This window comes from Pseudophryne corroboree, chromosome 3 (genome assembly GCF_028390025.1).
Source record: "Pseudophryne corroboree isolate aPseCor3 chromosome 3, aPseCor3.hap2, whole genome shotgun sequence".
Classification (NCBI taxonomy): domain Eukaryota; kingdom Metazoa; phylum Chordata; class Amphibia; order Anura; family Myobatrachidae; genus Pseudophryne; species Pseudophryne corroboree.
The window spans coordinates 36,188,016-36,204,422 of NC_086446.1; the positions used below are offsets into that span (position 1 = coordinate 36,188,016).

Sequence of the window (16,407 nt, forward strand, 5' to 3'; positions counted from 1 at the left end):
CTGTCACGTCCTGAGACTCAGGCTATGGCAGAGTACATTCAGGAGAACTTGGCTAAGGGATTTATCAGACCTTCACAGTCTCCAGTTGGGTCGGGGTTCTTCTTCGTGGGTAAAAAGGACGGTTCGTTGCGACCCTGCATCGACTTCAGGGAATTGAACCGTATCACGATTAAAAACTCATACCCACTGCCTCTCATTTCGGTCTTGTTTGACCAGCTTCGTACTGCCACCATTTTTTCTAAGATTGACCTACGCGGTGCGTACAATCTAATCCGAATAAGAGAGGGGGATGAATGGAAGACTGCCTTTAATACCCACTCAGGGCATTATGAATATTTGGTGATGCCTTTTGGGCTCTGTAATGCCCCGGCAGTCTTCCAGGATTTCATGAATGATGTGCTCAGGGAATATTTGGATAGATTCTTAGTTGTATACTTAGATGACATCCTAATCTTCTCCCATTCCCTGGAGGAAGGAAGCATGTACGCTTAGTCCTCCAGAAACTCAGAGACCACCGGCTTGGGGCGAAGCTGGAGAAGTGCGAATTTGAAGTTCAGCAAATCGCATTTCTAGGATATATTATCTCCCCAGAAGGTTTCCAAATGGAGGGTTCCAAGGTACAGGCAGTCCTGGATTGGGTGTAGCCCACTAGTTTGAAGGCGCTTCAGCGTTTCCTGGGCTTTGCGAATTTTTATAGACGATTTATCGCTGGATTTTCGTCTATAGTGGCGCCCTTGGTGGCACTCACTAAGAAAGGGGCGGATGTTGCTCACTGGTCTTGTGAGGCTAAAGCGGCTTTTGCCCGTCTCAAAAGGGCATTTGTTTCGGCCAAGGTCCTGCGACAACCAGATCCAGAGCGTCCTTTTGTGGTGGAGGTGGATGCCTCTGAGATGGGTATTGGGGCAGTGCTTTCTCAGATGGGAGTGTCTGATAATCGCCTTCATCCCTGTGCTTACTTTTCCCGTAAATTTTCGCCTGCCGAGATGAATTATGACGTGGGTAACCGGGAATTGTTGGCTATTAAGGATGCACTCGAGGAGTGGAGACACTGGCTTGAGGGGGCTAAGTTTGTGGTCTCAATTCTCACTGACCATAAGAATCTGGCATATTTAGAGTCAGCGAAGCGTCTCAATGCCAGGCAGGCACAATGGGCTTTGTTTTTTGCTCGCTTTAATTTTTTGATAACATATCGCCCTGGGTCAAAAAACATCAAGGCTGATGCGCTCTCGCAGAGTTTTGCTCCAATCCAGGAGACCACCGAGGAGCCGTTGCCCATTGTTTCCCCATCATGTATTAAAGTGGGCATTACCCAGGACCTCTTATCATTAGTCCTTAGAGCACAGGAGCAGGCTCCTCCAGACCTTCCGGTAGGTCTTTTGTTTGTGCCTCCTAGGTTAAGACAGCGAGTGTTCCTGGAATTCCATGCCAAGAAGTCGGCAGGTCACCCGGGTATTGCCAGAACTCGGGAGTTGCTATCTAGGGCGGTGTGGTGGCCCTCGGTGGCTAAGGATGTGGATCAGTGGGTTCGGGCATGTGACATCTGTGCCCGAAATAAGACTCCTAGAGGGGTTCCTGTTGGCCCATTACATCCACTCTCTATCCCATCTAAGCCATGGACCCACATTTCAATGGATTTTGTGGTGGACTTGCCCAAATCCTCGGGGATGACAGCCATCTGGGTTGTCGTTGACAGGTTTTCGAAGATGGCGCACTTCGTTCCACTGGTTGGGCTGCCATCAGCCAGACGCCTGTCTGAATTATTTATGCTGCATGTTGTGCGTCTCCACGGGTTGCCACTTGATGTGGTCTCTGACCGCGGATCCCAGTTTGTGGCCAAATTCTGGAGGGCATTTTGTTCCGATCTCCAGATTTCTGTCAGCTTGTCGTCAGGCTACCATCCGCAGTCTAATGGGCAGACTGAAAGGGTGAACCAGTCCTTGGAGCAGTTCCTCAGGTGTTATGTCTCCAAGTGTCAGACTGACTGGGTTGCTCATCTGTCCATGGCGGAGTTTGCCTATAACAATGCGGCTCACTCTGCTACAGGGATCTCTCCCTTCCTTTGTGTGTATGGGCATCATCCTAAGGCCAATTCTTTTGACCCCCTGGACTCCACGCCTGGTGGTTCCTCTGTGGTTTCGGTCCTTAGAGGTATTTGGCGGAAAGTGAAGAAAGCCCTTGTGTCTGTGTCATTAGTGACCAAAAGGGTTTTTGATAAGCGGAAAAGACCCTGCAGCTTCAAATTAGGAGACTTCGTCTGGTTGTCTACCAAGAATTTGAAGTTGAGACAGCCATCTCATAAGTTAGGCCCCCGGTTCATCGGCCCTTATAAGATCACCAGGGTTATCAATCCGGTGGCATTTCAGTTAGATCTGCCCCGTTCTTTGGGTATCAATAAAACATTTCATTGTTCCCTTTTAAAACGGGCGATTAGTAATCCTTCTTCCAGTGGAAGACCTTCCCCTCTTCTGATACGTGGCCAGAGGGAGTTTGTTGTTGAAAGGATTCTTGACTCCAAGGTGGTTCGGGGTCGGCTGTCATTTTTGGTGCACTGGAAGGGGTATGGCCCGGAGGAGCGGTCGTGGGTGCGCAGTTGTGATCTTCATGCCCCCAGACTGATACGCTCTTTCTTCTCGCAGTTCCCCGATAAACCCGGTGGTAGGGGTTCTTTGACCCCTCGTTAGAGGGGGGGTACTGTTAGGGTCTCCTGCCCTGTGCTGCCACGTCGTCATGGCAACCGGGAGACAAGTGCTAGTGGAGTAACCTGAGCGCAGCTGATACTCCGGTTCGGGTCTTTTGCTGTGCAGTGGTTATAGGCTCTGTGCACGGCAGGGGATCCGGTGCTGGTTTTTGTGCTCACAGTCTGTGAGGTCTGAGTGGGGCGTGGACAGCACCTGCTTTATAAGGCCTCTTTTCAGGGTAAGCAGATGCTGCTGAATCTTTGTTGGTTAGTCAGTTCATGAAAGTTAGCCAGTACTGTGTAGCTTTGTATTTGTTTGTTGCTTACTGCAAATAGGCCTGGGGATTTGGTATTACACTCTGCCAATCCAGACCTAGCAGTAAGACTGGAGTCAGTCGTTTAGCTTGCTGGGGTTCTGTTACTACTCTGTGAACTTAGCAAGTTTGCGGCTGTATTCTAAGACTTGCCTGTCTAATCCTGTTTCACTGTGCTAGGTGTCAGGGGTCAGTTTAGTGGCAGTAAGCTAAAACCTGTGCACTGCAAGTGAGAATCAGGATTGTGGAGACTCTCCTTGTGTCTATCATTCCATCTCTGACCAAGGAGTTTACTGCCACACCCGTTGGTAACCCTTTAGGGTTTTGCTGTTGCCCTTAGCAACAGCATTTCGGGTTCTCTACGTATTAAAACACAACATCTTGCTTTTTCCATCTGAGCAGTTCTAATACAAGGGAGATACCCAGTTCCTTAGCCTCTGGGCTTCTCTGTTCACTTTGTGTGTATTTTGTTACCCTATCACCTTCTGTGTACGTTATGTCATATTCCCCAGTTTCTGTGAGTCCATTTGTTTTGCATAACAGTTCAAACACCAGTACATTCCTGCAGACACTGGAGTGCATAACAGTTCTGACACCAGTACTTTCCTGCAGGCACTGGTGTGCATAACAAGTGGGGAGGACCCGGGAAAGATCTTATGCATTGTTGCTGGGACCTGATACCATCTAGTGTAGACTTTATAAGAATTTTCCTTCACAAGAGAGGAAATTGATGATTGGGCTACTCTTTGTCTAATGGTTTCCCATGAGTCTTCATCAGGTGGAGGGCCTAGGTCCTGCTCCCACTTACGTTCATGGGGGAGGATGCTTGTTGCCTTCAGGGAACGTAGTAATCCGTAGAGTATAGAGATAATACCCTGCCGCATAGGAGAGTAAATACATAGACGCTCCAAGGGGGTGAGTTGGCGAATAACCTGGGATTTGGGAAGGGAGCTTAAAAAGGAGCGGAGCTGTAAATATTCGTAAAATACGGGTTGGGAGATATCGTATCTGTCACATAAAGATTGTAGGGAACGCCATGAGGATCCTTCTATAAAATCAAATACGAGACCCGGGCGTGGGTTCAGATGAAGCCACGAATGAGATTGCAAAGTGGAGCCTGGGGGGAAGTCCCTGTTATCCCAGATGGGCGTGATAGGAGATGGGAAAGTGGATAGGCCATAATGTCGAATGCAGGAAAACCACAAGGCGCAAGTGAGTTTTGTCGAAGGGACACAAATTTGTAATGACCGTAGTGGCTTGGTCGGTGAGAGGAGGGAGACCAAAGAGGAGACCCCGGCCGCCAGAAGCTCGATTCGGATCCAAGGCAGGTGGGGGGCAGGGGAGAACCATGCCACAGCCTGACTCAGGTGGGTTGCATGATAATATTTACGAATATCCGGCAATCCCCTACCTCCCGCCAACGGGTCACGTATCAGAGTGGAGGTCCTAATTCTAGGGGGCTTACCAGACCATATAAATTTTACAAATAGTTTCTGCATTCGACATAAGGCCTCAGCGGGGATGCTCACGGGGATTGTTTGGATCAGATATAGGATCCTCGGAAGGATGTTCATTTTAATTGAAACTATCCGTCCAAACCAGGCTATAATCTGTTTGTCCCAAGCTCTAAGGTCAGACTCTATACACTTAAAGAGGGCAGGGAAGTTTTCAGAGTATAGAGAGTCGTAGGAGTTTGTGATGTACACGCCAAGGTACTTAATTTTCTTGGAGCGCCAAGAGAAGTTATAGTTAGCAGCTAGGAGAGATCTGGTATTCTCATCAAGATGCAGTGGGAGGGCTTCCGATTTGGAGTAATTAATACGATATCCAGAGTAATGAGAGTATAATGAGAGGGTTTTAAATAGATTAGGGATGGATATATTGGGAGAGGAGATAGTCAAGAGGACATCATCTGCGAATAATGACAATTTGAATTCCTCCTCACCAACATGGATGCCTTTGATATCGGGGTTGGCCCTAACCATACACGCCAGAGGTTCGATCGTCATGGCAAAAATTAGTGGAGACAAGGGACACCCCTGGCGTGTACCGTTGCTAATGTGAAAGAGTTGAGAGTCCTTGCCGTTGACCCGAACTCTAGCGGAGGGGTTGGAGTAAAGTGCCTGAATGCCTTGAAGTAGGCTTCCCCCCAGACCGAATCTGAGTAGAGTGGCAAACATGAAAGGCCATAGTATTTTGTCAAAAGCCTTCTCTGCGTCTAGCGAGAGAAGGACGGAGGGCATTTTAGTTTTGTTAATAAGATGGACCAGATTAATAGTTCTTCGTGTATTGTCTCTGGCTTGTCGGCCTGGGATGAAGCCCACCTGGTCAGCGTGTATTAAGCGCGGGAGAACTGGGTTTAATCTTAAGGCTATAATTTTGGCGAATAACTTTAAATCGTTATTTAATAAGGAAATGGGGCGGTAGCTGGCGCAGGAGTTGGGATCTTTCCCAGGTTTATGGATTAAGACTATTCGTGCCTCTAAGGTACGGGGTGATAGAGGATTACCACTTAGGAAACCATTGAAGAGCCGGCAAAGGTGGGGCAGAAGCGTCCCCTTAAATTTCTTATAATAAGTAATTGACATCCCATCAGGTCCAGGGGCCTTACCCGGTTTCTGAGTTTTAAGTGCGTTTTCTATTTCTTCGATAGTAATCTCTGAGCCTAATTGGGACACTGTCGCGCCACTCAGTGACGGTAGGTTACATTTGTCTAGGAGGGAGTCAATTCCCTTTTCAAGTCTCGGTGATGAGGGGGGGGGGTAATTTCCGAGTTGTACAGCAATTTATAAAATTTCTCGAATTCACCCAGAATGCGGTCAGGATCATGGGTCAGAGCCCCTTGTTTGGTGCGAATGGATAAGATATTTTTGGAAGAAATCCGAGCCCTCAACTTTCTGGCTAATAGTTTATCCGCCTTATCCCCTTTTTCGTAGTAAATCTGGTTAAGACGTCTAAGGCACATTTCAGTCTTATGAGACAACAGTAAATTAAGTTCGCCTCTGATTTTAAGTACCGTCTCTAAATCAGCAGGGTCTAGAGAGGACTTATGCACTTCCTCCATTTGGTGGAGTTGATTAGATAACTCTAGAATCTTTTGGGAACGCTGTTTGGTGATCCTGGCCGCAGTCTGGATGAAGTGGCCCCGGAGGACCGCCTTGTGTGCCTCCCACAGGGTCATATCGGATATGCCGGGGGTTTGGTTCTCATTGAAGTAATCAGTTAATACCTGAGTAGTTTGCTGTAACACTTCAGGTTGTTGGAGAAGGGCGTCGTTAAGCGACCAGGAGGGGGGGAAGGAGTGCGAGCCAGCCCAGTCAAAGTCAGAGAAATCGGGGCGTGATCAGACCACGTGATTGGATAAATACAGCAGTTCTGAATTCTAGATGTTAGATCCCTTCCTACCATAATCATATCAATTCTAGTATATGGATTGTGGACTGGGGAATAGAACGTGTAATCCTTAATTAGGGGATCGACAACCCTCCAGGAGTCAAATAGGAGGTGATTTTTAAGCAGCGACTGTAGGGCTCTAGAGTTGCGGGTGCTGATATGGGACTGGGACCGTGGGAGGGGATGGGAGCGATCCAGGCTATGGTGTAGTATGGTGTTAAAGTCTCCTGCTATTAAGAGGTCACCTTTCCTACACTGGGCGATTTTGGAGTCTAAGGAAGCAAAGAACGAGGCCTGGTTGATATTGGGAGCGTAGACATTGACCATGGTGATAGGAACATTATTAAGTTTACCTACTATAATGAGAAACCTACCGCGCTTATCCTTAATGATTCGGTCTGATTCCAAATGTAAATGAGCGGGGATCAGAATGGTGACCCCTCTTTTCTTTTGAGTGCGATCACAGGCGTGTATGGCAACAGGGTGGCGTCTAGAACGTAGTTCAGGGTGGGAAGTCCCTTAGAAATGCGTCTCCTGAAGGAATACCAGATCTCCCCTCACCTGTTTCAGAAAAAGAAATAACTTGGTCCTCTTTTGAGGACTGTTGAGGCCCTTCACATTGTAGGATATTACGTTAACAGACATAATGTTACAAGTGTAAGTATAGCATGAGTGATCTTAATGAACCTTAAGTAGTCTCCCTGGGGAACAAGGGGAACGAGGGGAAGAGGAAGAGCGGGAAGTGGGGGAAGAAAAAGAAGGAGAAGAAAAAGAAGAAAAAAAAGAAAAATAAGAAAAATCGAAAGAGTCACAAAAAGACATTTAAGAAACTGTAAAATAAACAAATAGAATTGACCGAGCCAGCGACCCATTGTACGCTGCGTATGGGTCCGTATGTTTGAGCACCCGTATGGGGAATTTAAGGGAGAAGAGAACTCCCTTATGCTCAAAACTGACTATGGAGGCTCGGTGGAGGGCGCGGCCCGGTCACCGGGACGCCCACCAATTAAACATAGGGGGGGCGACCAAGGGGGTCGTTGCAACAACCTGCCACAATGGACCACTGTTGGAATTATATAAGTAAATAAATAATCTCAGCTCAAGAAGAAATTCTTAAACCTCTAAACTAGTTTGTAAAACAGTAACATTTAACGTATAGTGACCCAGCAGCACATCTGTGCAGAGACTTTCACGGCGGGTCATGGCTTGTAGAGGTTTTCTCCGGAACAGTCGACCAAAGACGTCTAGGTGCTCGCTGAGGGAGGGGTGACTTTGGAGAATGTCGGAGATCTGGAGCATCCCGTGGGGAGGAAGGTTTGTTGGCCTCCGGGGGGGGGGCAAGTTCAGTCTCAACAGGAGCCTGTGAGCCTCTTCTTTGGATCGTGCCAACAGTCTCTTCCCATCCAGCTGTACAATTAAAGCAAAAGGGAAGCCCCATCTGTAGCGGATTTGATTTTTTCTGAGAATTTGGGTGTACTCCCTCAAATCGAAGCGCCTCTTGAGAGTAGTAGGGGATAAGTCCTGAAACACCAATAGCTTATGTGATTCGAATAGACACACGTCTTTATTCCGGGCAGCCGACAAAATTCTCTCTTTAGTTTTGAAATAGTGACAGCGTAAAACTACGTCTCGTGGGGGAGACGAGGTTGAGGGCTTTTGACGTAGTGAGCGATGGGCTCTGTCCAAGAGGAACTGCTCACAAGAAATGTCCGGCAGGAGGTGCTGGAAGAACCTGAGGAGAAAATCCTCCAGTTGGGCTGGTTCTACTGACTCTGGAATATATTTAATGCGCAGGTTGTTACGTCGCGCGCGGTTATCAGCGTCCTCTTGTTGATCCTGGAGTAGGTATATATCCTCCTGCATGACTTGTACCGAGTGCTTCAGCTCCTGTTGGAAGGTGATGACTTCATCGATTTTCTGTTCCACATCATTAGTGCGGGCCCCAAGATCAGATATCTCGACCTTAAGGCCGGTGATGGCTTTGTGGATCTCCGAGTGGAAAGCCTGCTTCAGCGACTTCATTTCCGTTAAAATTGAGGAGAAGCAATCTTTCATGGAGGGTTCAGGGGTTGACGATTCAGATTCCGAAACCAGGTCAGAGGGGGGGGGCAACTGGGGGTTTGGCCGCACTAGACTTCATCTTGGATATAAAGGTCGAGATTTCCGCTGAAGCTGTGGCTTTCTTAGACTTGGATTTAGATTTAGGCATGGTGTAGGACAGTCCCGAGGATAGTGAAGGTCATAGGTCAGAGCTGAGGTATAACGTAAGTAATTAGCGATCCATCATGTAGGCTGCATAGAGATAGAACATGAGAAGACCCCCCGGGTCGCACCCATAGGAATTCAGCAGGACATTCCCCCGCTTGAAGAGATCATGGGGGACTGAGGTATCGTATAGAGAGAGTCACCGGCATTGGGCAGGGGGGGTGGCACCCCCGGGCTGTAGGTTGTAATATAGGAAGAGTCCAGTGCCTTGAGATAGAAACAGGTAGCCCCAGTTATATGTGGTTATAGGTGGCACTTAGGGGGAGAGTGAGTGAGAGTGGACCTAGTGAATGAAGGCCTCACAAAAAGGGCCAGGAGGCACCTCCCGTGTACAGGCTTAGAGCAAATGCTGGGGAGAGGGATGGTGTGCCAGCATGTGTGGGGGCGAGCTAACCTCAGCTCAGGACCCCCAGGTGTACCTTGCGAGCTCAGTGCTGTGGGTCCAGGAGGGAGGGGGAGCAGGGCTCAGCAGTCAGGTGGGGCACGTTTGCAAAGAGCCCTGGAGCTTATCACATCGGGTCGCACGCCCCGCCGGGCCGGATCATCCACACCTCGCCGGGTGCAGGGCTGAGAGCCGTCGACCCCGGCACGAGACCGTTGCCTGCCGAGTCCGGTCCTGAAGACGGGAGACAGCCCCCAGAGAAGACCCCAGTCAGAGCAGCTGCGGGGCCGCACGCCACCTGACGGTCGGCCGTGGGGGAGACGTTTGCGGTCACTCGCTGGATGTGGCAGGAGCGGGAGTAGGTAAGCGTTGGTGGGGGAGAGCAGGAGTGTGGCGTTCTGCCGGGTCCCGCAGCCGCAGTCTCTCCGTAGGCCCAGGGGCAAAAGATGGCCGCCGTCCCTGAGGCGCCGGGGTGGCGGCGTCCGCGTCCCGGCCGTATCTTCTTACCCGCACAGTGGACGGACAGTGGATGGTGTGCAGGTAGCGGAGGTAGGCTGGGAGGCAGATCACTGGGTGGGAAGCGAGACCAGCAGCAGCAGGTACGGCAGGAGGGGGCCCGGGTCCGGAGCTCCGGACGGCCCACCGTGGGCGAGTAGATGAAATTTAGGCCCCGGCTTCGTAGTGGAGGGTAGTCCGCAACCCGCGGGAGCCAGCAGACCGGCTCCCCGATTCCGCAGCGCTACCCCACCGTTCAGCACTGCACCCCCAGACCAGGAAACAAGTTTAGAGGGGTTTTTTAGTGATGGAAAATGCAGTTTTTTCCCCAAGGTTCTGAGGAGCTCACAGCACTTGCTGCTTATCAGTTCAGCCTCCAGGCCACGCCCCTCTGGCTGCTTTATTTTTACACTGCAATTTAGATTTCAGTTTGAATACACCCCACCCAAATCTAACTCTCTGCACATGTTGTATCTGCCTCCCCTGTACTGCACATGGTTTTGCCCAACTGCTAACAGATTTGCTGCTACGATCAACCCAGAATTAGGCCCTTTGTACAGTTTGGTTTTCACAAACGTGGCTGGCCTGCTAACAAGCAGACCTTTGCCAGATGGATTAGAATGGTGATTGCACATGCTTATGTACAGGCTGGCCTTCCAACTCCTGCTACAATCAAAGTCCATTCTGTTCGGTCTGTTGGACCTTCTTGGTGCTACCCTTGAACAATTGTGCAAGGCGACTACGTGGTCCTCGGTGACCACGTTCATAAGGTTCTATGCCTTTGATACTTCCGCCTCCCAGGATGCTTCCTTTGGACGCCGGGTTCTTATGCCCGCTACAGTGCGTCCCCTCCCATGAGGAACTGCTTTAGGACATCCCCGATGTTATTCCCTGTGGAATACCAGTGTACCCCGCTGCAGAAAAGGAGATTTATGGTAAGAACTTACCCTTGTTAAATCTCTTTCTGCAAGGTAAAATGGATTCCACAGGGCGCCCACCCTGACGCACTTAGCTTCATTGGGTTGGTATGGTATTAGCCGCTGATACCTTCTTCTGTTGTGAGAATGTGGTGTCTGTGGCTACTAACTGTTATCGTCTTTTACCTGCTACTGCATTGGACTGGTTAACAAAACTGAGCTCCTGTGCATGGAGGCGGGGTTATAGAGTATCTTGGGAACAGTCAAAGCTTTTAGCCTGTTGGTGCCTCGGATCAAGATCCTACTCTACACCCCGATGTTATTCCCTGTGGAATCCAGTGATCCTCACAGAAAGAGATTTAACATGGGTAAGTTCTTACCATAAATCTCCTTTTTAACTTTCACTGACATTCACTCCAGATTTTGAGGTGGGTAGTGTGCTGGGGATTACAGTGTCCCACTGAGGTTCTCTCCCACTGCAAAGAGAGGACAATCACTGCACACAACACGTCATGTGATAAAGTATATTGTTTCAGGAGTCTGTGCAGAGTTGATGTATATGTATACTTGTGTCAGTGTCTCCAGGGGGAGGAGGGGGGGGGGGTTTAATATTTTGTCTGTAGGTGTAAATTTGGAAATTAGGGCGCACCACAATTTTCACTGTAGGATCTGTAAGGGCGTGTGACTCTAATGTACTAATACTGTGTTTAATCTGAATCGCTGAAACTAAATCGTTCTTAAGGTTTATTTTACTGTTTTTTTAGATTAAAGATTTGACTGATATATTAATTTGAGTGAGTATATTATATTAAGGCAGAAGAAGCAAAGTGGGGAGAAATGTATGCAACTAATGTAAAGGGAGATGAAGAGACGTATGTGACTGATATAAAGGCAGAAGATATAGAGGGAGAAGAAGAGACATATGTGACTGATATGAAGGCAGAAGATATAGAGGGAGAAGAGACGTATGTGAGAGATATGAAGGCAGAAGATATAGTTGGAGAAGAAGAGACGTATGTGACTGATATGAAGGCAGAAGATATAGAGGGAGAACAAGAGACGTATGTGACTGATATGAAGGTAGAAGATATAGAGGGAGAAGAGACGTATGTGACTGATATGAAGGCAGAAGATATAGAGGGAGAAGAAGAGATGTATGTGACTGATATAAAGGCAGAAGATATAAAAGGAGAAGAAGAGACGTATGTGACTGATATGAAGGCAGAAGATATAGAGGGAGAAGAAGAGATGTATGTGACTGATATGAAGGTAGAAGATATAGAGGGAGAAGAGACGTATGTGACTGATATGAAGGCAGAAGATATAGAGGGAGAAGAAGAGATGTATGTGACTGATATGAAGGCAGAAGATATAGAGGGAGAAGAAGAGACGTATGTGACTGATATGAAGGCAGAAGATATAGAGGGAGAAGAAGAGACGTTTGTGAGGGGAGATCAGCTGTGTAAGGAAGAGGAAATACCTACAGATATCAGCACAGGTGAGTAATAATCACTTATTACAGAAAAGAGACACACATTCTCCTTGTTCAGTCACTACAACAGTTTCTTCCCCTACGCCTTCCTCTGTCAGTACAAACTGATGAGGGAAATCAGGAAACATCAGCCCCTATTATACTCCTGCTCTCACCCTCACATCATGTCACTGTGTGTTACCAGCCCAGAGATCTGACCAGTCTGCTACCCACACTCTCTGGTGTATCTCGTACATCAGGAGGCATCAACCCCTATTATACTCCTGCCCCCTCCCCCTCACATCATGTCACTGTGTGTTACCAGGCCAGAGAGGCTGGCTTGCTAAACAAAGCGGCACAGCAGCGACACAAACACACGTCAGTTTAATAGATTATAGCATATCTTTGAAACATGGTGTCACAGCAGTGGCGGACAGGATGGCAGTTTATTAAACTACATGACCCCATAAAATGTTTTCATTAATCGAGAACTAAATCAGAGGCCTGAGGTCACCCATAGCATGTTTTCATTGATCAAGAATTAGATCCGAGGCCCGGGGCTAGCACAGGCGATTCAAGTCAGTCACACCTAGTCAGAGTTGATTTCTACTAGGCCTAAAGAGTCAGGACAATACAAGAGAGTCAATGCAGAGAACAGCCTAGCCCAATATGATATGAATATTAATAATATGATGCTATTATTATATTTCTCCGGCAGGGTCCACAGGTTATCCACAGGATAACAATGGGATATGATGGAGCGACAGTGGATTGGCACCAAACGATCACAAGCTTTCAGTCCTCCCAGGATGCAACGGGCCCGTCCATATATCCCCGCTCACTGGCTCAGGCAAATCACTTTTTTTGTTTGGTGCGGCAGGAGCCAGACCATGGTCACAGGGCTGCTATTCTTTGGCAGCACTAAGCTTTATTCATTTATTTTTATAGTCTTACTATGTTTTCTGAGTGATCTTATCTAACAGCGTCTTACGGGCATATTGGAAAGAGTCGCTCCAACAACTCTCCGCCGGGTCGCAACAACGCTTACCCGCGGTACAAGTGCTGTCTCGACGGGTGTCTGTGTCGGATATACTAGCAGGTCCAGCAGACGTTACCAGGCTGTGACCGGAGCACGGAGAAGAAGGTCAGGCATCGGTTCCACTTAGAAGGGGAATATGGACACAGCCGCTCTGTTTAGGGGGAGACTACCAAACAGTAGCTGGCACGCCGCCACCACGGTGCTCCAGCGCTAGGCCTTAGGGATCATAAGGCATCAGCAGTAGCATGAGGCTGCGATCCCTAGGGTTGATGTCAGCGGTGGGGAGTCAGACGCTCTCCTGGTCGCCCCTCCCCCCAGTTCATGACCAGTTTCCGTCGGTCTCCCGCCATGAACTGATTGCCTCACTTCCGTCTCAGACGCTACCACGAGGGGTCTCTGTCGCAGCATAGGCCGCTGTGTCTATGTACACTAAGCGCTACTGCAAGGAGTGTATGACCGGTGCGTCTGCTTGCACAGTGCGTCTGTGTTCACTAAAAGTTCTCGGAGAGGCAGTGTGCACTAGTAGCGTCTGGATCCACTCAGCGTTCGCTAACGTATTGATCGATCCTGGAAGTGGGGTAAGTCTCCCTGTATCCCACTCTACTTAGTACGGGTTATACAGCAGTAAATTTCTATCTACTTTTTTGTCAGTATGAATAGTTAACTTTAGTGCCTATTGCATATGAGTCTGTGTACATTACTGTGGTTTTCTTCGCAATGCGTCTGAATACGTTAAAGATCTGTATAGAACGGAATTCAGTAATATGTACTCCTACATACTTTGAGATGTGTTTGTAGTTGATAATATGCTCATATGACTAATATATAACATGTGACTGACTGCTAGTGGGATTGCTGACTTAATATAAATGATTGTCAGTTGATATTCTGATCCTCAATGCAGGTGCATGGGTAGGGTCACACATGATATCACTTTAGAAAAATAAAGTGGTTAAAGTCACAAATTGTGTAGTACACTGTGAAAGTGCTGATTATTTATCATGTCTAAGAGCGGCAAAGGTGACGAGGGTACACTCACAGCAACACCAACACTCATATCTTGTTGTTTTGCAAAAACTGTATTCTCTGTGATCTGGTACAGGATGGTTTATGTGTAAAATGGTTTGCTGTTTAGCATAATGCATCCCTGATCTACATCAGAGGTGTACCCTTTCATTCATTGAAGTCTAGATCATTCTGAGCCCACACAGGAGATTGGTTCCTGACGGCCGCTGCACTGCACAGCTTTACATCACCGCGCTGGCGCCCAGGTGCCGGGGCTCCGGTGCCTTTCTGACACAGCCGGTGGATCATCAAAGCGAGTCCGTATTGAAGCTGGGCTAGGAGACGCAACTCCGACATTACCATTCAGAGTGTGGCTGCTTTTCACACACGGCCAGGTGAACATATCTGTGGCTCCAACAGTCCCGTGTCTACATCAGGTGAATTGGAGGGAGGCTCAGTCGGAGCTGCCCGTGGGAGGTAAGCACAGCCTTTTTTGGGTGAGAACGCATGTACACCGTGTCACAGAGTTCACATCTAGCTGTCTGGGTTTTACAGCCTGTGCACGGCTATATTCCACGCTAAACCCGACGGCTATCTCAGACACCGCTCTCCCCTCCCCCGTGCGGGGGTAAAACGGCTGGCTGTAGAAACATCACTCCGGGCTCTCCCTGCCAAACACCGCTACAGCGATCTTTGTTTCAGTGGACATAATTCATCTTTCCACCTTTATATGCACTTGAGTGCCTAATATTTTCCACAAGGACAACCTTTTTCTATCAAAAATTTTGGAAACCAATATATGCTCGCATGGAATAAGGACTGTCTGGGGACCTTTATACAACAAGTGAGTTGTTACCAGCATACAGACCTATATGGTATTTAAAAGAGTGTAATTACTACCATTACTGCTCAATACATCATATTGTTTGTGGCCATATTGTTATAATTATTTCATAATATTTGCAAAATTATAATACATTAGGACACAGTGATTCTGTACCGTATCTATTTTATGACTATACATTTATAATTATTGCACTCCCGGGAGAATTGCTGTATTTTACAAATTTTACAAATTTTATAATAAATGCATCTATTCTGATTGTTGAGCGCAACTTGGTTTTTGTTTGTATTTACTGATCTACATCAGGTATAGATAGACCCATTGGGCCGATGTTTGCACAGATTTTGTCCAGTTTAGCTGAAAAGTTAATTCTTACACTATTAACCCATGCAGCTCACTACTTGTGGTATATCCCCAACAGCTTCTCCAAGAAGACAAGCTGATGAACCGAATGTAAATAAATCATCGACTTCACAGGCTACACATGATAATCATCAGACGATGAAAGCTCTATATACTCTACTTCAGCATACGAATAACAGGTAAAAGATATCAGCTAAATCACAGGTTCTCAAACTCTGTCCTCAGGACCCCACACGGTACATGTTTTGCAGGTCTCCTCACAGAATCACAAGTGAGATAATTAGCTCCACCTGTGGACCTTTTAAACTGTGTCAGTGAGTAATTAATACACCTGTGCACTTGCTGGCTTACCTGCAAAACATGTACCGTTTGGGGTCCTGAGGGCCGAGTTTGAGAACCTATGAGCTAAATGAATAAGCTGAATAAATGAGGGAAGAAAAGGCTAGTCTGTCAATAGAGGCAGTAGAGCCTTGGTTAAAAATAAGGCACCTGTGTTTAAATGTCCAACCCCCCCACCCCTTTCAAAAAAAAAAAAAAAGGGCCTCCTTATGAGGGCATAATTCAGGGAAAAGATTTGGGTTACACCCAATAAAATAGAATTCCCGGTAAATGAGATTCCAATATCTTTTTCCAGCTGGGGACTGTTTAAAATAGGGAAGTGCCTCCCAAAATAGATATGCATATCATTGATAGTGCAAAAACCAATATGGCTTCTGCTCTCAAAAGGGGAATGGTTTTCAAAAAAACCCCACCATATTGTCTTTGTCTGGGGCAGTCATAAGGCCAGCCATGACTTCACCTTGCAATCTACGGCCACACCACACTGGATAGGCCCAATCTCACTAGATCTTGGAAGCTAAGCAGTGTTGGGCCTGGTTAGTTCTTGGAGGGGAGACCACCTTGAAATACCAGGTGCTTGTAGGTACATTGGGTTGAGGTACTGGAAGACAGGTTTCAGCGCCTGCAAGGGAGCAAGAATCCCAAATAGCTCATATGGACACTAATGTTCTAGGGCATCAGCATTAACAATAGCTGCTCGCAGAGCAGTTTGGCTTACATACATGGAAAGCTGATTCATAATCAAAGAAGGTTCTGGAAACTTTGCCTTGGCTGGAAGTTTCTGTTTGGTAAGGAGTTAACAGTTATTCTGGAGTCAGAAACGGTCTCCAAGAAGGTCACGTTTCCTTCCACATATAACCCCAAACCTAGGGGTCCGGTTTCGGCCTTGTCGGTCATAAAGGA

General features: G+C 47.6%; 1 protein-coding gene and 1 pseudogene across 2 annotated transcripts in view; both read left to right on the forward strand.

The window, feature by feature from the left end:
* Positions 1 to 16,407, forward strand: part of LOC135054625 (oocyte zinc finger protein XlCOF6-like) — a 61,305-nt gene that overhangs the window by 17,107 nt on the left and 27,791 nt on the right. The window contains exon 4 of one of the 2 annotated variants that reach the window (XM_063957828.1): positions 11,257 to 11,941. In XM_063957828.1, coding sequence (XP_063813898.1) covers positions 11,257 to 11,941 — 685 coding nt within the window. Of the gene's footprint in view, positions 1 to 11,207; positions 11,942 to 16,407 lie in introns of both variants that reach the window. The other variant, XM_063957829.1, reaches the window with a different exon arrangement.
* LOC134897831 (5S ribosomal RNA) lies at positions 15,971 to 16,090 on the forward strand (annotated as a pseudogene).